Raw genomic sequence first — 21,666 nt, forward strand, 5'->3', positions numbered from 1 at the left:
AAGTTGGCCTGGTTTGGTTATCTTTCTGAGAGTCTGCCTTTCTGTCTCTTTAAGGGCGGAGCCTAGCTCCTGCTTGCCTCAGGGCGTTACAGGCCGGCGCCCAGGGAAAGAACCAGCTGCTCCTCCCTACCCAAGCTTTCGTGGATTTTTTTTTTTTTTTTTTACGTTACACAACTTTGGGGGTCGTAGTTCCCGGAACAGGGATGCGACACGTGCCCTATGCTGTGGAAGCTTAGTCTTAATCACTGGACCACCAGAGAAGTCCCTCATGATTTTTTTTTTCCGGGGCCTCCGCCTCCGAATTATTCCTATCTTGCTCATTTTTTTGGAGCGTTTATTTCTGTAATTAGACATCCATTAGCGTGCATTCACACCTATTGTCCAAGTCCGACCCTCAGTCCCTCTACAGTCGTGTCGGGTCGACTGGGTTCCTACAGGATTTCCAACTCCGTGCACTGTGTTCCGCACACAGTAGGCACCCAGTGATGACTGTAAGTGATCATTGGTCAGTAAGTGAGTCAACGCAAGCAGCCTCTAAGTCGGTGGGAGTCTCCATCGCAAACAAAGAGACTCCCGAGGTCCCAGTGGGACGCTGAAGCCCTTCCTCCCCTCCCCCGCAGGAATGCCGCGAACAGAGCGGCACAGGGTTGGGGGACAGCTTCCGGCGTACAGCACAACCTAATCCGAATCCTGATCATCTGGCAACCCGACCTTTCCCTTAGGCGGCGCTCCAGGTCGCTGCCGCCAAGTTTAGCTCAAGGCATTGCGGGATTTGTAGTTTCCCTGGGCACATGCCCAGGGCGCATGCGCCCTGCAGAGAGGCGCGCCGCCCGACCCCCGTCAGGATTCCAGGTCCTTGCGAAGGGCTCTCCAAGCGACAGAGCTCCAACCGAATACGCCTCTTTAGTCCGGCGAGGGTGAGCCGGGTAGGTGAAGAGTCCGCTCTACGTGGCTCGTCGCCGTTCACTGGAAAGCGGCCGGAATAAGCACGCCCCCGCTCCGGAAGTGAGCCGCTTCTGGCGCAGTGCATTGTGGGGGGCGTAGTCCTCCTCCTCCTCAGGCGGTCCTTCGCGGCGTCCCCGGGGCCCACTCCGGAGCGCAGGCGGGCGGCTGGACCGGCGGCGCGGCGCGGGCCGGCGGGAGGCGTATTCTGGGCACGGGGCGCTGAGTTAGGCCGGCCGTGCCGGGCGGCAGTAGTGGGAGGCCGCCCAAGGCCTCGCGCGGCGCCGCCCGTCGAGGGGCGGGCGGCGGCAGACAGACCCGACCGTCGAAAAGCTCAGGAGGCCGGTGGGCCGGGTCGGGCCGCGCGGCGCAGCCATGCCTGGATTTACGTGCTGCGTGCCGGGCTGCTACAACAACTCGCACCGGGACAAGGCGTTGCACTTCTACACGTTTCCCAAGGACGCTGAGCTGCGGCGCCTCTGGCTCAAGAATGTGTCCCGTGCCGGCGTCAGCGGGTGCTTCTCCACCTTCCAGCCCACCACGGGCCACCGTCTTTGCAGCGTTCACTTCCAGGGCGGCCGCAAAACCTACACTGTGCGGGTCCCCACCATCTTCCCACTGCGCGGCGTCAACGAGCGCAAAGTAGCACGCAGACCCGCGGGGGCCGCAGCCGCCCGCCGCAGGCAGCAGCAGCAGCAGCAACAGCAGCAGCAGCAGCAGCAGCAGCAGCAGCAGCAGCAGCAGCCGTCGCCGTCCGCTTCCACTGCCCAGACCACCCAGCTGCAGCCTAACCTGGTATCTGCTTCTGCGGCTGTGCTCCTCACCCTTCAGGCCGCTGTAGACAGCAGCCAGGCTCCAGGATCCGTGCCGCCTGCGCCCACCACTCCCACGGGAGAAGACGTTAAGCCCATCGACCTGACGGTGCAAGTGGAGTTCGCGGCCGCAGAGGGCGCAGCCGCCGCCGCCGCTGCGTCGGAGCTAGAGGCTGCTACAGCAGGGCTGGAGGCCGCCGAGTGTCCCATGGGCCCACAGTTGGTCGTGGTGGGCGAAGAGGGCTTCCCTGATACTGGCTCCGACCACTCGTACTCGTTGTCATCAGGCACCACGGAGGAAGAGCTCTTGCGCAAGCTGAACGAGCAGCGGGACATCCTGGCGCTGATGGAGGTGAAGATGAAGGAGATGAAGGGCAGCATCCGTCACCTGCGTCTCACCGAGGCCAAGCTCCGCGAAGAACTTCGCGAGAAGGATCGGCTGCTGGCCATGGCTGTCATCCGCAAGAAACACGGAATGTAAACTAGTCCCCTTTTGGCCCTCCGGATTCCCAGATCCCTGCCAGCTTAGAGGGACCTGAGACCACCGTTGTTGAACTCCCTCATACTCCTGGGGCACTGTGTGACAGTACTGAGGCTTAGGGCAGCTGGACTCTTTTGCTGGTGACCTAGTACCCTCTCGTTTCCTCCTGAAGCAACGTCCTGAAGTCTGAGACTGCACTGGGGACACCAGCAGTTACGACTTTGTCTAGCTATCCACACCTTCACTCCCTAACCCCAAGTTTATATTGCAGGTTCTGATTAAGCAGAGGCTTCAGAACCACTGAACTTGAAACTTATCCCATAGGGATGCAGATGGGATGCTGGAGGACTATGGCTTTGGGAAGACAACACCTTGAGTTTGGCTGGCAATCAGAGACAACTCTTCTGTGTGTAGTGATAAGAGATCCAAGTAACATCAGTTCTACTTTTTTGTGCTTTTCCTTCCCAGGTGCAGCCTGTGATTCTGATGAGGACTGGCAGATCTGTGCCTCGGCTTCCTAGGACCTCCCTCCCAGGAGGCCATCTACAAGGGGATCTAGGTGACCTGTTGGAAATCCAGCCTGCCAGGGACTTAGGTCTATCCTGTTATGTTTGCTACTGGTTACAAATTCTATTTTCTGTACAATTAGTCAGACTAAAGTTTTCACTGTGTTTGTTTGGCAAAACGAATTAAACAGAAAGTAAGGTTTTTATTTGGGTCTCGCCATTTTATTTTTATAAGGACTCAGCTAAGGATCCTTGAAACATGGGGAGATGGACTTCCTGATAGGCCTCCTCCTTCTTCGCCTTGGTCTCTAGGATCAGGCTGACCCTGGGAGTAGAGATGCTTCGGTGACCAGGTTTCTCCATAAAGGGGCCCTAACCCTCATAAGGTCTTCGCAGAGTACCAACTCATCCTGAAGAGTTTGGAAATTGCACCAAATGATCCTGGTTTGTCCGTGGGTTAGCTCCCTCTGTGCCTTCAGTTGGGGAAAGAAGTAACTGAGAACTAACCTGAATTGTGGCACTTCCCTAGGGGTTTTGAATTCCTTAAGAATTTTCAGCTGGAATTGAATTTTGCTTACTATTCTCCCCTTAGGCCTAGTACAGTGTCTGGCACACATGGGCATGCAGTTACTTAAATCAGTGAAGACCAGAGCTGGAGCCAGCCATGGATTCTTATAAGGAATATGGATACCTTTGACCTTGGTGCACTTTCATTGTGAAGGAGGTGGATCCTCAGAGGAATTTAAGGATGAGTTGGGATTTGTCATCTCTTGACTCATTTTCTTGGCTGTTAGCATCTTTATTTAGACTGGATGTTGTAGTGACAAGGTGACATTTTTATCTGTAGTTCCGTCATTGGAACAATGGCCTTTGGAACATCCAAACAAATGCCTTTGAAGCTAGCAGTGTTTAACATGGGTATTGGGGCACAAATGATACTTACTGGGCTCCATAAAACATGATTCTTTTCTCTGTTACTTAAGGAAAAAGTCACTTACCTGGGGGCTTTCCCTGTCGTTTTGAACTGGAATGACTCTAAAATATCCCTCCAGTCTCTGCTCTCCTTCTGGCCCCTTGGCATTGAATTGAAAAACAAGTGTCTGTTGGGGAGGAAGGGTGGGAGATAGGTTGTGCAGGTGCCTAGTTGGGGAAGGGACTGTATCTCTCCCTTCCTGGGGTTAGTTCTGGCTGGTCATAAGGAGGTGGAAGCACAGCAATACCCTTCCAGGCCAGCAGGGACTGTAGCCCTTTATGGGCAGCTGTTGGGTCACTCACTCAGCTGTCCCCACCCGCCTTCATTAGGAGTGAGGATTTTCCCAGGCTCCAGCCATGCTCATTAGTGTATCCTTTAGCTCCTGTTTGCTGAAGGGATTTTAGACTTTCAACTTTGAGTCTCTTGAATCTCTCAACAGCACTCCCAGGACAGAGTGAGAGGAGCCAAAACTGGTCAGGATTCGCTAGTGTCGGGATGTGATGAGCGCACAACCTCTGGGGTGTTTTATCTTCTAGGAGGGAGGAGGACAGCTCAGAGCAAGGGAGGCCCTAAATACACCACAAGCAGGGCAATGCAGTCTCCCTGACTGAGTAATAAGAGAAGAATCTAGTCAGGCAAAATAATACAGATCTGGGATTTAATGAACAGAAGCCTGGTCTGGTCTTACCAGCCATCCCCAGGTGGACGGGTAGGGGTGATGATGAGGATCTGTGACGGTATAAAATTTCTGGACGAACAGGAGTACTGAGAGATCTCTGACCAGGAGAAACCTTGTCTCTTATAAACTTAACCTGTGGTCCCCCAGCTTAGCTGCAGAGTATTTCCCCAGTAGGCCTGACCGAGACACACCTTACTTCAACTGTTTGTGTTACCCAGGAAACGACAATGAAAATGGGCGTTGAAAGAAAAGGGTAATGGGCGGGAGGGAGATTATGGCCATTTTAATCACAAATCACGGGGAAGGTTTGGGCGCGCCAGTTACTTATCTTTTTTCATTAATAAAACCAAGATTCTTAGCTGCCCTGCCTGATGCAAAACAACAACAACAAAAAACTTGTGAGAATGCTTTTTACACCCTAACTGCAGAAATCTAAGAGTAATCTTGTTTTCTGCCCAGGAAAGCCGCGCTTGCTTGAAACCAGCTTTGGGTCCAATTTGCACCCGGCAGGGCGCAAGAATGTTGGGACAACAGAAGCTGTGGGCTCCGCCCCGAGTAGCCCTGGAGCTCCACTCGGAAGAGCCGCAGGGGCAGCCACAGCACCTAAGGGGAGGGGGGTTTGCGAGCGGAAACAGCTCAGGGGCCCAGGGAGGGGCGGCTAGGCCAGTTCGAGAACAGGCCGAGCTCCCACGGAGGCGGGGCCAACACCGAAAGGCCGCGAAAGCTGGGCGGGGCCGGACCAGCTGGGATTTGGCGACAACCGAGGCCTGACCCCAGCCTGGCGCCAAGCTTGAGTGTTCCAGAGGCTTCCGCTAGACCACAATTCTCAGGGGCTCGCCCCGGCGGCCTCCCTCCCTGACTTAGCCTCACCTCCCGCGCTGCGAACCGTGTCTGGGCCTCGGCGCATAGGACGTCGGGAATGGTAGTTTTCTCCTTGTGCACCTATACCAGAAAAGAGCACGAGGAGGACTGCGTTTCCCAGAGTGCAGCGGGGTGGCAAGGGAAGGCAGGGGGGAAGGGACAGACGGTCGCAGACCGCGCTGGGTTGCCGCCGCCGCTGCCGCCATCGTGCCAGCCCCTCGGGTGAGTGTCGGGGCTAGCGCGCCGGGGCGGGGGCTGGGCCGCAGGAGCTGTGCTCCGGGTCGCCTGGCGCTTCTGCTGCAAGTCCCCGGGCGGCCCCTCCCCTGCCCCCCCCGGCGGCCCCAAAGCCGCGCGGGGCCGGGGCCATGTGTCGCGCGCGGCTCCGCCTCCCGCCGGTCCTCTGAGGCGGCGGCCGGGGGGAACACAGAGGAAGCCAGGAACCTATTTCGGGCGTACAGTGCAGGTGGCGGGCACACTGGACCGCTCCGAGGCCAGGCTTTTTCTCTGGTATGGACCACCCAGATGGGGCGCTCCGGGCCCCGCCCCGTCTGGCCTAGCCAGGCCTGCCCGAGTCCCGCAAACTGCAGGCAGGCTAGCGGGCGGACCCCATCCCCACGTCCTGCCGCCAGCCCGCCAAGAATCCGGGGATGGGTAGACGCCACCCAGCCTGTTCCGGAGTCAGCACTGGGTAAGGGCGCCCGCGTGCAGCAGCCCTACCCTCCTCTGGTTCTGAACCACAGCTTGGTTAGGATGTAGGTGAGCGCTCACTTGCTTGTTTGCCGGCTGAGAGTGCACGAAGCCTGTCTCCCACTCCGGAACTCATGCGTAGGTTCTTCTGCGTGGAGGGCAGGGTCAGGGAATCTGGCGCGGGAGGGGCTTCCACGTGGGGACTTAACCCCCGGCAGCCTTGGAGAATCTGGCCTGAGGAGACGAGGCGGTTCCGTACTCGTAGGCTCAGCCCCCGCCCTTCTTTCTATCAGTGACCAGACCTCAGCCGTGGGTGGGTTGGCCGCCTGTGTTAGTGGAGGGAGGGAGGGAAGAAGTCATGGAGGTGAAGCTGAACATGTGAGCCTCCAACACATTGTTAGATATCTTCAGTACAGCCTAATCCTCCCATCTGCTGCTCCCAGAGTCGTCTGCTCTTCTCCCATAGAGGAGGATGATTCCATGAGGATGGTAACAATAAGGTGGGGTTTGAGGGGAAGGTACAATCCAGGTCTGAGGTCGGTGAACCTAGTGTCAAACGAGGCTGGGCTGCAAGCGACATTGAGGGAGGGGCATACTTGGGCTGTGAGGGCCTTCTGAAGCCTGGGTGGCAGAACTAGGGCTGGAGACTGCAGAAAGTCAGGCTTCCCTCTCTTGCTTGCTCATTCTCCAACGTCTGAGCTACCTCTGAATAGGCAGAAAGCTGGTTGGGCCTTGGGAAATTGCCTTTAATGAAAGCACCGGGTCTCCATCGAATTCTGGAGGAAGGGGAGTAGCTAGCCATAAAGTGGTCCTCAGGCTGGCTTTTTGAAGGCCCTTCCTGACTGTGTGATGATAAATTAAGGGACGAGTCCAGAGAAGACCATGGGATATGGGGGAAAGACAGTTTGTTAAGCCTTGAATTTTCTGACCCAGTGCAGCTAATGAGCCACAGTTCTCCCAGGTACTAAAGCAGCAGCAAAGTTTTTGCACACCTGGCCTCAGCAGCAGGCAGGTCTCTTAGGAGAGGTGAGTTAAGCCCATGATGCACCACCCTTGGAATTTTTTTTTTTTTCCTTGATTATTTCCCCAGGTAGTATTTTTCTGGTCATTGAATCAAGCCTTGGAGTTTTTCCTGCAGTTGCGTTTTCCATGGTTAAGGAGGATAGGCAAGGATCTGTCTAGGTCTCACCCAGGTCTGCTTTCTCTTTGTCTTTCTTTTTCTCCTAGCCCACATCCTAGCCTACGAGCGTGAACTAGTCAGGTTCATTCAGCAAGCTCAGGAGAGGCCTGGTTTGCCAGTGGACGTGGGCAACAAGGAGGGACTACCCACAGGACACAAGTAGGATCAGTGTGATTGGATGTCTTCATGCCATAAGCAGTTGTTTCAAGATCTTCTTGAGATTGTCTGGGTTGCTTCTTTCTAGGACACTGGTGTCAGGTGAGTTAGGCTCTATGGCTATGGATTAGTTCACAGATTCCAAAGCCCTAGGTGACTTGATCACAAGGGTTTTCTTTGAGGTCAAAATGCTGTTGTTCTTTCTCATAGGTTACCTGGAAGGAGGGATTCAGGTCCCTCCCTCTCATTCCACACCTTAAGTTCCATATAACTTCTGTGTTTGGGGTCAGTCATCTAGCCATTGCTATGCATCCTGACCCCCGTAAGTCCTTGACCTTTCCAGAATTTGTCAAGCTGTCCATGTCTCAGAGCTCAGAGATAAGAGGAGAACACCGAGGTTGTCCACAATCGGTATGCACCCTCTCTAGTCTTGCACGGCTGACTTCGGAGGTGGGGGGGCCTGGCCTGGGACAATCAGGATATGGCTGCGTAATAAAGGGTTAGGCTGTGAGGAGACTGGGTTCTCAACCAGATCAAGACTATGTCCCTTGGTGACGTGGAACTCACCTCTCTGAGCCACATTTCACTTTATTCTGACTTTCCAGCTGGCGGGTTGGGATGGAAAGAATGATTTATGTGAAAGAATGCTCAAGTTTTAGGATTGGAAGGCACCTTATATCAAAAAATTCCAGAATCCCTTTACTGAGGCATTAGTATCTCGCTTGAAGTTATTTTTTCTCTTCTCTCACCAATGATGCATTTTACTCAGCCACCATTCTTGCGGCCCTTTCTGTATGTCAGGTTCTGGGCAGAAGCTGGAGGTAGAGTAATGAGTTCCTACCAAGTCCCGGTGCTGGGGAAAGGAGGTCACAGTAGTCAGGGAGACAGAATGTTGCTATTATGTATTGAACTCTAAGTTGAAGAGACCCACAAGGGACTCTTGGCCCTTTGCAAAAGGGTGCGGGGGCGCTTTCTGAGTGACAGAGCACTGAAGAGTAAAGGCTGTTAGTGAGCCCCTCTCCTTTCCAGTGCCTGAAGAAACCAGGGAGCAAGGTATCCCTCATGATGCTGGGCCCAGGAAGGTCTGGGATCCCTTAAGCAACTTGGCCATCATCACTCCAAATTGCTGTTGCTGTTGAGTCTAGATAGATCTTCTGTCACCAGCTCCTTGTCCCTCAGAGGTCTCTGCTGGGTGTTCTCCCAGTATGTGAGAATCTCACCAGCGTTTTGTGGTCCAAGACCTCCTTCCCTGCCTGAACCTGGCTTGGTGCCTTCTACTAGACTCTTTGACTGAGACCCTTTCAGGTCACTTATTCAAGTGCCCAGTGCTTTTGGAATGATATCTATCAGGACATCTTCCCAGAGTGAAACAGAGGCACCCTCCCCAGAAGTGAAAGGGAGTAGTAGTTCTTTTGGAGATTGGGGAGTGGATCCAAAAAGTTCTCCACAGGATGGACGTTGAATGTTAGGCAGGATTTCTGTGGACAGCTTGAGCTGAACCTCCTGATGGGCCTGTTTTTGAAGTTAGTATTTTTTTTTTCCGGTGGGCCATGAGAATGTGTGTGGCGGGTTGGGTTTGAGTGGTATTGGAGAAGTCTTGAGAGTCCTTTGGACTACTAGGAGATCAAACCAGTCAGTCCTAAGGGAAATCAATCCTAAATATTCATTGGAAGGACTGATGCTGATACTTTGGCCACCTGATGTGAAGGGCCGACTCATTGGAAAAGACCCTGATGCTAGGAAAAATTGAGGGTAGAAGGAGAAGGGAACGGCAGAGAATGAGATGGTTAGACAGCATCACAGACTCAAAGACATGAATTTGAATATACTCCTGGAGATAGTGAAGGACAGGGGAGCCTGGCGTGCTGCGGTCCGTGGGATCGGAGTCAGACACCAGTTAGCAACTGAACACCAACGCCTTCCCCAATTTTGAGATTTTGTGATTTCTTGCTTTGACCACATATGGCAGGAGTTCCTGAAGACTTCCTGAGGGAGGTGCTAGCGTGCGGATTATCCTTGTAGTGGCTCCAGGAGTGACTGATGCTGCTGGTCAGCACCCGTACCACCAGGTCTGTGTGGCACCATCTGCATTCTCACTCTGTCAGCTGAAATGTGTCTTCCTGGGAGGAATCATTTGTTCAGGTCTGACTGTGACTCAGAAAGGTGGCCAGGGAAGAGGGACACAAGAGTACCAGGGTTGGCACTACCCTGGGCCTTTGTTTATTGCTGGTACCTGCTATATGCCAACTCCTGAAGCACTCAGGCTGGAGAAGGGTCTACCCTGGTGAAGGAGAACCTCCTCTCATGAGAGATGTGTCCAAGGAACCTGGGAACTGAGGGTAGTTTGCCTCAGTAAATGAGGAATTCAGGAATGTTTGTTTCCTAAAGCCTCAGGTACTCCATCAGAGCCACTGGGTCTCTCCAGGGCAGAAACTGCAGCCTCCTGGAAGGACATCTGTATAGAGACATTGGTTCCACTCGCAGAGGTGGTTCAGGCCCAGGTCAATGCACGGTCTCATTTGTAGGTTGCACACCTACTGTGACAGGTGGAGCATGCACTTAGAGGGTTTCCCTTCTGACGGGCATAGAGCTTGCCAGTTTCAAAGGGGAAGAAAAGGCCTGGGCTCCATTCTTCCTTTTTCCATCTATGCTTCCTGCTACTTGACATAGGCTCTCAACTGTTCCAGTCCAGGCCAATTTTGTAGACATTTTCATGCTGGCTATGCCCCAGTGGCCTTGCATGGTCTTGAATTCTTAACCTCTCAAGAGTCTTGGTTTCATCTACAAAGTTACAGTAATCACACCAGCTTTACAGAGCTGAGAGGCTGGAATGAGAGAACATAGGTATTAATAACTGGTTTACAGGGGTTTGACTGATGGTACATGAAGCAGCAAGTTTATGAATGGGAACTGTCTAGGACAGGGCCCCAGAGATCCCTGAACCACTTTGGAAAGGGGGATTCTTAGGAACTGAGTATGGGCAGAGCAGAGTGACTAGAATGCCGATTTCAGGATTCAGCTGCTGGGCCAACCAGGGCAACTTGAAGCCTCTGGAGCCCTCTCCAAATAGAAGAGGAGAAGGCCCTTAGCGTGCTGGGGGCAGCAGACCTTGGCTGATTTCTCTCCCAACTGCCGGCAAGTGAGTGGTCAATGAGGCTGTTGCCAGTCCTGGGTCAAGGCTGTTCCTTAGTGTGGTGTCCTACAGGAGGCTGAGATTACCCTCCTTCCCAGCTCTTGACCCAGTGTTCACCTTGTACCTTCCACCTGAGTCCTGCTTTATATCCACAGTTGATTACTCCTAACATCGACATAATTACTGATGGAGACAGGGTCAGAGGGTTCTGCCATGAGGGAGAGGAGAAGCAGGCTAGCAGCCAGGCCTTTGACAGTGTGGTCCTGTGCCTCCTCTTCAGCCACAGTTGTCTCTCAGGTGATCAGAACCTTGGGAATTGGGGTGGGAGGGATGGGCCAAGCACCTCTTAACACACACCTCAGACAGATGACCGGGTGGAAGGCAAAGGATTGTTTCCTGACAAATTGGACAGAAGGTGTGGGTGGAGGTGAAGTGGGTCACCTGGCCACTTAAATTGAACAGGGTTTTCCCAGAACACACTTCTCCAGAGAAGAGGGCCTCAGTGAGGCATCTTGCAGACAGGGACAGGGGTGCTCCAGTCAGGGAGAGGGACCATTAACAAACATGTGATAATCTCATGCAGAGATGAGTGCTAAGAACATGAAGCAGGATGATCCAGTGAGTAACCGGGAGGCCACTTTAGACTGAATGGTCAGGGAAGGTGTCTATGAGGAGGTAACCTTTGAGTGGACACACATGTGACAGGGAGCTAGACACATGAAGGAGGATCTGGATACATCTAGGAGGGAGGATGATCCAAGTAGAAGGATCAGCAGTTGCAGAGCCCTCCAGTGAGAACAGACTCAGGATGTTCCAAAAATAGGAAAATGCCCAGAGTGGCTGCAGAGGACGGGGAGGAGTGGGTGGCTGGAAATGAGGATGGCTAGCTGGGAGGCCAGGGCACCCAGGACCTGGAAGGCAGGGTAAGTGGTTGGGACTTTATCAGTGGTGAACGGGAGGCTGCTGCACAGGACACACCACACTCCTCAGGTCAGTTCTTCCCTTCTGGCTGCAGCCCACCACCTTCCCTCTCACTGTTTAGTCCACGCCTGTGCTCTGGGTTTAAGCCAAAGTTGTCTGTCAGTTCTACCTGTCGGAGTCCTTCCCAGCCTCTGCCTCAGGGCTCTTGAGGACTAGCAGACAGTAGATGTGAAGGTCGTAGTGCTGAGTTGGTGCTGAGTTCAAGGATCCCACTATAAGCTCGCACATCTGGTGTTCCCTGTGGGCCTCAGTGATAGGCCGTCCAACATGAACATCCTTCTGTTTGAAAGTGTAGAGTTAGTAATGAATGTCCTCTTCCTCTTTCTCGTCACTCTCCTGACCCCAGTCCTGCCCCAGATCCAGCTAGGCCCACAGTTATCTCTGCTTCGCTGAGATGGCGGAATGGGGTTGTGACTTTGAAGGTTTAGGAAAAGTATGAGATCATCCCCCATGAAAACGTTCATTGTTTAGTATGGCAGTCTGCCTGGTGCCTTTGTTTGGAGGCAGAAGCCCTGGTTCAAGCCTCTCTTGCCCCTTTCAGAAAAAGCCAAGGTTAGAGATCAGGGCTTCAGCCCTGTGTGTCATTTGTTTTTATCTCCAGACCAGTTGTCACTGGAAGTCTTGGTCCTGGTGCCCACTAAGCCTGGTTCCATCCATTTCCAACTTTTATTAGGCTCGTGACCTTGAGCAAATTTAGCTGACCTTGCTGGGCCTTGTTTTGCTCATCTCTAGCATGGGAGTTGACTCACAGGGTGTTAGAACAAAATGCATGTAAAGCCATGAGCGCATTTCTACACTGAATATGCATTAGTGAAAACGAGACATCAGTTGGACACTACTGTTTCAGGTTTCAAAATACTGGAAACACTGACCCAGAATTTGAGGAGTAAAATGAAGGGGTGGTTTTTTTGTTTTTTTTTTTTTCTTTCTGTTACCCAGTGGGATCTCCTGGGCTAGAGCTTTTAACCTGATGTGTATGACAGCCTCAGGGAGTATGAACGACTTGAAGTCATTGACAAGACTGGGGCATCTCTGCCTCTGTGTGGATTGATTGGGAGCGGGCCGCAGTGTATGAGACATTCTTAGAGAGTCTTTGCACCCACAGAGACCTAAGGGTCAGTGAAGGCTGACGGTCAGTGGGTGAGAGGTCACCGAGATCATTTCTGCTCCTCGAGGAGCCTGGCCTCAGTCAGCCTGAGTGAAGCAGGAGGCGGTGGGCAGCGGCCCTCTTGGAAGAGCTATAGGAGAAGCTGTCATGAAGGCCAGTCCCCAGTCTCACTTGAAGCTGCCCATCAGCCTTGGCATTGTGTTTCTTTCCAGGCTATTCTTTCCACAGTAAATATATTAGAAGCAAGGCCGGGGCTGGCTGGCCATCCTGGTGAACCCCCAGCCCAGCTCACCCCTCCCATGTTGTCCCATGGGGATGGGAGGTGGCCCCTGCACCCTGCTACTTTTTCTAGGTTCAAGAATACCACCTCCCACCTACAGGGTGAAAGCTTTGCGGAAGATGTGGAGTCAGGAACTGGAAGTTCCATAGTTTGCCGGACTCTGTGCTGGGAGATTGAGGGGGTGGGATGGGATGTGGCAAGAACCACATCTGGGCTGTGTGGGAACCCTCACAGCCCAGAGCCACAGTGGAGTGGGCCCTGGGTGTGCTGATCCAGGCTTGCACATGGGGTTGAGGGTCAACAGTTGAGTCTGCAAAAGAAGACCCAGATGGGAGGTATCTGAATGGTGACGTGAGGGGAGGGCAGGCATCCCAGTGGGAGGACTCACCTGTCCAAAAACCCCAGGAGCAAACACTCTCAAGTTCCGGTGTGTTTAGGTGTGGTGCTGGATCAAGGCAGGAGAGAATGGCTGAGGAGTTAGGGGCAGGTGTGGATAGCCACCTGTGGACCTTCAGGTGTTTGACCTTGAACCCAAGGGTGAAGGGATTGTAGGGGAGGGACATCGCCAGCCTTGTGGCTTAGAACTCAAGGACACAAAATTAGCAGAAAATAAGCAGTGGCCTTGACCAGAGAACTCAGGATCAGCACTAGTGTACTGGGGAAGTTGGGGCCACAGGCTGAACCTTGGTTTTGCCACCTGTAAAGTGGGCTGATAAGTGAAATTGACCACATGACCACATGATTACTACACAGAGGTAAACACATCAGGGTCGAGCAAGCCTCGAACAAGGTTGCTGTGGGCTTCAGTGGCACCACTTGACATCTCTAAACCAAAGTCTTCAATCCACACAGCTTTGATGGTTCCTGCTCACCCTTTTTGAGCAGTCCTGTCCCTCAGGAGAGCTCCCTCTGCCCTGCCCCCTCCACCCTACCAAAGGGCTCTTCTGTCCCTTTATCCCTCCAACCTCTTTACTCCACCTCTGCTTCTGCCAAGTCGTTTTTGTGTTAGAAACTTATCACACCATTAAGAACAATGTTGAGAAAGGAAAAAACACCTCACTTCCTTCACCTCAGTGTCCCACCACATGGCGCCACTTTTCCTTGGATAGCTTCTGGTCTTATTTCCCCTCACCCTCCATCTCCCGCTTCCTGGTTTCCTGCCCTTATCTCTTCTTGTGTCCCCAGGCACGTGCTCATGTTGTTTCTCCCGACTGGCACATTCCAAGACCTGCCCTGAGGGCTGCTGAGAACAGTGCGAGATAGCCCTAGTTCATTCCTCCAGCTTTCCCCTGCCCCAGAGGCCTTGGGGGGCTCAGCAGGCATCTTGGGAGTGTGACGTGGTGGGGTTGGGCTGTGATGGGTGAGCCAAGCTCAGTGAGTCGTTTGGCGGAAGGGGTAGAGATGCGCGATGCGGGGCTCTGTCATGCCTCCAGTGACCCGAGTTTGCATACGGTGCTGTCACAGTCTGACCCCTTGAAAATGGGACCAAGACAGAGCAGCTGCGCATCCTGTGTTTTTCCCGCTTGTTCTGTTTCTTGGAAGAGAGCAAGCTGGGGCACTCCTTGTCCCAAGCAGGCGCGGCTGGACCCAAGCTTTCTCCTCTGCTTCTTTTAGACTTTCCTGGACATTTAGTCATTCCAGCACCGTGCTGCTATTTTTAGTGCCACCACCTCCTAGGGAACCTAAAATAAAGCTGGCTCAGCTTCCTGGCCCCTCATTGGCTGGAGCGTTGGTCACAGGCTGGGAGATTGGCTGAATTGGGAATTAGCTACTACCCACTTCCACTGTCCTTCCTCTGATTCCTCTGGCCTAGGGTGAGGTCATAGGGACCAGAGCAGACCAGCACTAACCAAGCTGAGTCAAGAGCTTTACTAGGTTCTCTTAGTGAGACTCCACTGGCAGCAGCAGGGTTCCACCCTCTTGTAGAGAAGAGGGCTGAGGTCCTCAGGACGGCAGTGACTTGCATCAGATCCCACCACTGCCAGTGGTGTCTGCCGCGGTCAAACCCACCTCCCTACAGCTTTGGTTCAGAGTCCTGTTATTGGGAGAGTGGATGGGTTCCTGTGCTGTCAGAAACGGCTATAGAACAACAGATCTGCTGTCGTGGATCCTGCAGTGAGATGCGCTCCACTCTATCCAGGAGGAGCCTACCAAAGCCTGAGTGGCTTTTTTCGTCTGGGGCTTGGATTTTTCATCTAGCAGCCTTGGATCCCTGATATCTGTAGCAGGGCGGGGTGGAGGGGGTGCAGCTCCCCTCTTGCTCGGAAACCCGAGTGGGGCAGCCCTTCTGATGGAGCCAGTGCTGGGATGGGGTGTAGAGACATGACTCATTTTCCCCTCCCAACCTTCCTTTGCCCTCCCAGCATTTCTGTTGTCATCTGTGATCCTCTGAACTCATGGTCCCAGCTCTGCAGTTGGTAGATATAACCTCTCTCGGTGATGAAATGATGTCATGTGGCCTCAAAGAAATAAACTTCCCCCTTAAGACAAAGTGAGGGAGGGTCACTTGCTGTCTTTGTTGCAAGTGGGACCCTGAGGAACCATTTCTCCCTACTCTCACCGGGTCTTCTACCTGCCAGTAAGACCCTGGGGTAGTGTTAAGGGCCGGAGTGCTGCAATCCAAGACACTTAACTCACAGACATGAGGAGTTCCTGACCTGCAAAGTGGGACAAATAGCAGTAACTGGCTGTGCAGGCTGTTGAGAGGATTAAATGAAAAGAAATGGGGAGAGTGCTTAGCTCCTCCTCAAAAGCTCATCCTCTGTAGTACTTGCTCTGACCTTCCTTCGTCCGGGCTCCACCCTCAGGACCCATCCTCTATGATCCTGGCACCAGGAGGGTCTGAGTTGTCCACCTTTGGGCTCCCTGCGCTTGTCTCTATTGAGGGATTGCTTATGAGTTCCCTGGGTCCTCTCTGTTCTCCGGGGCAACAGGCCTCAACACAGCACTGCCTGCTCAAAGAGGTCTGGGACGGGTGGGGGTCAGTGAAGAGACTGCTGCTTCCACGGTACCAAGGTACCAATGCTTCCCTCCCTGTCTTGCTGGACTTACAGGTCTCAACGAGGCCGGGTGACGCTCCAGAATGGGAGACAAGCCAATTTGGGAGCAGATTGGATCCAGCTTCATTCAACATTACTACCAGTTATTTGATAATGACAGAACTCAACTAGGCGCAATTTATGTAAGTCTTCTGCTCTAGTACCAAAACAGGATTCCAGGGGATTAATTCAGATGTGGGGCCAGTGTCTCCAGTTCACAAGTTCTGGCACCTCTCACTGGATTGGCTGAGCCCTTTTATCTGAGCTACTCTCCATGGGGTAGGGGGCTTAAGGCCTAGCCCAGCTCCCCAGGCCACATGGGCCTTTTTGTCATCTTCTGCATGAGTGACATTCTTAGGTGACCTAGTGGATCTACATGAGTGGTACCATAGACAGCAGGTTCTGGGCTCACCCTTCCATGGTCCTGGGAGTGCCTCTGCTCCAGACCTGGCAGCAGCCGACAGAGACTAGGGCTTCTGGTGCCCCCTGGAGGCAGCAGCTGTAAGAATCGTCAGAGTATACACCAAGAGTTACTTGTATTTGACCCTGCCCAAGACAGAAGTGTGATTAATCAAGCCACGCCTAGCAGGTTGGCCCAGGATAGAAGTGATAGGAGTCATCACACACAGACTTGCAGCCTGATGGGCTATGGGCAGACTCCTCTGTCTCCCTCAAAAAGTCAGGGCCATTTCAGACATTTTGAAGAAAAGAAAGGGATGTTAGCGGTGGAAGGCCACATCCGGCCCAGGTAATTGATTGTCATTATCACAGGTAGAGGGTTTTAAAAACTCAAACTGGTCTGACTGGGATCTTTGGCACTTCTGTCTTGTTGCTTTTGAAATCAATTAAAGCAGGTCTGACCCAGAGAAGAGTTAGCAAGTTCTTTAAGGAGTACTTTATGTATGTCGTTTTACGTAAAGCTCAGCATGTGTTCCCTTTAAACATCAGGAAACAGATTCAGGGCGGGGAAATAAAAAACTAGTTTGCCTAATGTCAGAGCTGCTAAGTAGTAGAGGCACCTTTGAGCTCTGCCCCAGGAGGCTGTGGTAGGAAAGATGGGGCAGGGAGGCAGTGAAGCTGCGGGTTACACGTTGATGGTTGGGAAGGTCCCAGGAGAGGCCTTGTCAAACTCCATCCCTCCCTGACCCCATGGAAGGGGCCTCTGTGGAACTGACTCTGGGCTCTAGAGATGGTGTTGAACATAGATGTTTCCTAGTTATTTCTTTCTTTCTATTTTTCTTCCAAGTTATTTCTGATGATTATTCTGGGACTGTTGCTGACTGCCCACACAACAGGACGGTTTTTGCCTGAGCCTTGGCCACATATGGCCAGCCTGGAGCTCATCCATATCAAAGGCTATACAACTTAATGGGAAAAAAGTGGGAGATGAGCTTACTTGTTAATAAGTTTGTATTTTGTTACATAGTCTTTCAGAGCTTGGGCTCTGTGATACTGGGGTGTAATTAAAGTTGTTAATCGTCTGAAGTTTGGAAGTTACCCTCATTTCCCTTCTTTACAGACAGGGAAACAGACATGGACTCATGTTCCCCAAGCAGGACCCTTTTTGTGGTCTTTTCAGGGCCTCAGAAATATTCCTTGTGCTCTGAAGCTCTGACCCCAGATTTCCTGGTTTTCAGATTGATGCATCATGCCTTACGTGGGAAGGACAGCAATTCCAGGGGAAAGCTGCCATTGTGGAGAAATTGTCTGTAAGTAAGGGCCAGGGCTGGGCTGCAGGCAGCTCCTTCCCCACCCTGCTGGCCACAGCCCACCACCTATTTTTTCTCTTGCAGAGCCTTCCATTCCAGAAAATCCAGCACAGCATCACGGCGCAGGACCATCAGCCCACACCAGACAGCTGCATCATCAGCATGGTTGTGGGCCAGCTCAAGGTAATGGTGCTGCTGCCTTGCAGCACCACTGTCCTGTTCCTCAGGGACACCCAGACAAGTGATGCCTAGAGCTTTGTAGCTTGGTACTCTAGCCATCAGCCACACGGGGTGATTTTTAAATTGCATGAAGTAAAATGAAATAAAATTAAAATGTAGTTCCTCAGTTCCATTAGTCATATTTCAGGTGCTCAGAGTTATTCATGGCTGCCTATTGGACAGCACAAACCTAAAACATTTCTGTTCTTGTAACAAGTCCTATTGGAGAGCACTGGTATAGAGGCTTCTTGGAGAAGGGACAAAGAGGTCCAGGAACAGGATAGGGCTGTGATCCCAGCCTCTGGGCCTTTGTACTGCCCCAAGCTGTAGGGGAGCCTTCTGCAGGCAGCTGACCTTGAACTGGAGTCCATGCTACCACTCCCCAAGCTGACTGCTGGCTCTTCCACCTGCCGAACAAAGCAGATTCTTGGAACTCCTGCTTCTCTTTGCATTTCTAGTTCCACTTCTCAAGACCTGTTAACCTTCAAAGCTTTCCTGTGGTCCTTTGGTGTCTCTGCCTGTCCACCCCACCCCCTTCCAGGAACTCCTACTTGTTGAACTCTAACAGACTGAAGACAGATTCTTGATTTCCAAAAAGCCTCTCCTCCTTCCCAAAGCAGGACAGATGAGCTGCCCCTTAACCAGGTTCCAGCCTCCTGGGCATGTGGCATCATGGTCCCCAGAATATCAGACCCACATGCCTTCTCCCTAGGCTAGGCAGGGCTTCCTGAGTCCATTACAAGGGTGGAGGGAGAGGGGGGCCCTCTAGGCCTCTCCACTGGACCTGGGTGGACCTGCCTTCTGGCCTGGTTTTTCCTGTCAGTTTCTCCTGCCTGTCCAAGATACCCTGCCCAGAGAGTGTGCTCAGATAGGCCTTGGGAGTGAGGAGGTCTTTTCTAGGGTCTCAGGGCACACTTTCCCAGGCTGAGGTCAGTAAGCAGTGCCTCTTTCCACCTGGCTTCAAATTCTTTCTGGTGTTTCTGTCCAACCCCCAAAAGACTGATTTGCCTCCTTGCTGATGATAATTCCTGGAAAAAACAGTGATGTTAGAAACACAGCTGGTTAGGCTTCTACCTCAACTAGGCCTCATCCGGGTGTTCTGCAGTTTGGCTGGAGGTCTCTCACCCTTTTTTTGTTGCAAATATTATACGTTACGTGACAGGAAACAGATTACCTGATAGGGATGCATTAGTTTTTTTTTCTGTGCAGAGCTGTAATTGGTGTGAGCTTGGTTTTGAGCCTTTTCTCATGTACAAAGTCATTATTAATAGTATCTTCTCATGGCTAGACTAACATAATCAGACACTAAGACTGTTTAGTTTTTAGACTACCATGAGTTACGTGATAAGTGCCACAGAACTCTTTCAGATTTTTCACTTTTGCCCAGAAACATGGACTCAGAGGCGCTATGTTCTCTGCTATATTGCTGTAGCTAACTGGTGAATTGTTTTGCCGTTTGAATGTACATAGCAGTGTGAGCTGCCACCTCAAGTTCCCTTTGTGCCAAGTTCAGTGTTACATACATTATGTCAGTTCACAATCATGAGTACCCCGGGCTCTCCTAGCATTTGTGTCCAAGATAGAAGGACCTGATTGCAAAGTCAGCATTCTCCTCCAACTGAACACCCTTCCTGTTCCTTGGCCAACTTAACTGAACCATTTTCTCTCTCCTCACAGGCCGATGAAGACCCCATCATGGGGTTCCACCAGATGTTCCTATTAAAGAACATCAACGATGCTTGGGTTTGCACCAATGACATGTTCAGGCTTGCCCTGCACAACTTTGGCTGACCTCCTCCCAGCCAGGCACTCATGCTGTTTCCTCCTCCCTCCTCTTCCCGATACTATTCACACTCCTCCAGATGCTCCAAATATCATTCACAAATGAGCAGGGCCGCGGTGGGCGTGGGCGCAGTGCGCTGCTGCTACCGAGGTGTTGTGCATGATGTTTGGACGCTAGACTAGTTGCATCTGACAGGAGAAGTTTGTGTTGTACCAGCGCATGCCTTGGAAAGACTTAAGTAATACAAAAGGTTGTCTTTTTTTTTTTTTTTTTTTAATCTACTGACAAGTTGCTCTAGTAACCCAAAGAAGTGAAGGAGAAAGCAGCTGCCTCACCGCCCAGATATTGATTTGTTCAGATGTTTCAATGCCTCATGATACAATAAAACCACGAAAATTTTCTTAACAGTTTAAATTGTTTGAATTAGTTGAATAGTGGGCTGGGCATCCATAATTACCCTGCCTCATTGGCTCTCTCATGTCTCACCGTCCCACCTCTACGCCCACTCAGCAATACCTGTTGCAAGGAGAAAACACCGAAGCAGCATTCTGAGCTCAGGCAGCACTCTGAACTCGCTTCTCTTAGAAGCCCTGTAGGGCATAGTGTTTCCTCCACCTGGCCTTGGAAAAGTGAGCTGCAGACAGGGAGAGCTCAGGTCTGAACGGAAGATGCCCTTGAAGCCTCAGCAGTCAATTCTGACATCTGTGACCTCTACACTGGGTAGGATCAGGGCTCTAATGACAGGTGAGATGATGCAGAATCCCACCGAAGATTGAAAAGCCTTGGCAAGAATGGTCCATTAAGTTCAGGCCCTCTGGACTGAGGGCTCAGCAGGACCAAGTATGAGCAGGCATTTGAGGGAGAAGGGCCTGTTCTAGTCACAGAAGGGTCAGTATCACATCCAGCATGCCCTGTAAATCCCAGGCCAAGCAGAGGGCAGCTCTTACCCTGTACCATCTGCTTTGGATGTCACTACCAGAATGGGAGTGCCTCAAACAGCCCGCCTCCAATGCCCCCAGAGTCAGGCCCACTTGGGTTGGATTATAGATTTAAAACTATGAAAGAAAGCATTCTGAGTTTGAGGGATTCAGGTTGTAGGATTTCTCATGCCTGAGACCTCTGCAAGGCATCTCTAGGCCTTCTATTCCCTCCCTGACCACAAACACAACCTCACACTACTATCCTCAAATCCCAGGAAATCTCAGCTGTTGGGGCAGTTTCTCCTCCTTAGTTTTGGGGACAGACTTTGCCTAGTATCAATACAAATCCAGTCCTTTAACCCTGAGACTTTGGTGGTGTAAAACTGATGGCAAGGTAGCAACCAGAGGCCAGAACCAAACTCAGGATTTGGTCTGGTGCCCTGTTTGGGGGTTTAGGATTGGTGAGGGCACCAAAGCTTTGCCTGACATGCACAGCCCCCCTTCCCTCCTGCACTCTGGATGGAAGCCAAGGACTTCCTCAGACCCCCACTGGTAGCCTAGCTACACTGGGCACTGGGCTGGATGGTGTGCTGTTTGAAGTAACAGCATACTCAGGAGGTTTCAGTGGGACTAGTTTCTTGGTTGCTCTGTATTTGGGGGATAGAGGTTGGGGAGAGAGGTAGAAACCTGCTGCCTCTTAAACCACCCTGTATAAAATTTGCAATACAGCTTTTCCATGTACCTGTGCCTGAAATGTCTGCAATAAAGAAGTGTTTGTAAACCATGGTTTCTTTCTTTTTGCCTGATGGTGCAAGGTCACGCAGGGGGTTGCTGGGAGACATTAGGGAACAAGGTGATGTTTGTGGTGGGACCATCTCTGCCCTTGAAATTCCTGGGTCCATGAATTCACAGGTCCCTTCAGACCTTTCCAGGTGACTCAGTGGTAAAGAATCCGCCTGCCAATGCAGGCAGATGCAGGAGACAGGTTTGATCCCTGGGTCTAGAACCCCTTGGAGAAGGGAATGGCAACCCGCTCCAGAATTCTTGCCTGGGAAATCCCATGGACAGAGGAGCCTGGCGGGCTATAGTCCATGGCGTCGCAAAGAGTCGGACGTGACAGCACGCTCGCCCGCTCAGGCCTTGGGTTACACTGACCCACTTCCTAAAGTAGAAACCTAAACTTGCCAATTCAGCTTGTTCCTAGAGTATGTGAGGGAT

At 52.1% G+C, this 21,666-nt stretch overlaps 2 protein-coding genes across 7 annotated transcripts; both read left to right on the top strand.

Moving 5' to 3' along the window:
- Positions 1-925: 925 nt before the first annotated feature.
- On the top strand, positions 926-2,947 carry THAP11 (THAP domain containing 11). Its single transcript, XM_065925575.1, has one exon. The coding sequence runs from the start codon at positions 1,318-1,320 to the stop codon at positions 2,233-2,235; it is 918 nt and encodes a 305-aa protein (XP_065781647.1). The 5' UTR covers positions 926-1,317; the 3' UTR covers positions 2,236-2,947.
- Positions 2,948-5,298: 2,351 nt separating this feature from the next.
- Positions 5,299-21,230, top strand: NUTF2 (nuclear transport factor 2). Of its 6 annotated transcripts, XM_065925578.1 has the most exons (6): positions 5,299-5,476; positions 7,169-7,379; positions 15,833-15,960; positions 17,455-17,526; positions 17,611-17,709; positions 19,423-21,230. In XM_065925578.1, exons 3-6 carry the CDS (start codon positions 15,862-15,864, stop codon positions 19,534-19,536), a joined length of 384 nt encoding a protein of 127 aa, XP_065781650.1. In that variant the 5' UTR covers positions 5,299-5,476; positions 7,169-7,379; positions 15,833-15,861; the 3' UTR covers positions 19,537-21,230. The 6 variants fall into 6 exon arrangements, with proteins under 6 accessions (XP_065781650.1, XP_065781648.1, XP_065781651.1 ...); XM_065925576.1 differs by lacking the exon at positions 7,169-7,379; XM_065925579.1 differs by lacking the exons at positions 5,299-5,476; positions 7,169-7,379 and adding an exon at positions 5,563-5,761.
- Positions 21,231-21,666: the final 436 nt, after the last annotated feature.

The sequence above is a fragment of the Muntiacus reevesi genome, chromosome 2, assembly GCF_963930625.1.
Source record: "Muntiacus reevesi chromosome 2, mMunRee1.1, whole genome shotgun sequence".
Classification (NCBI taxonomy): Eukaryota; Metazoa; Chordata; class Mammalia; order Artiodactyla; family Cervidae; genus Muntiacus; species Muntiacus reevesi.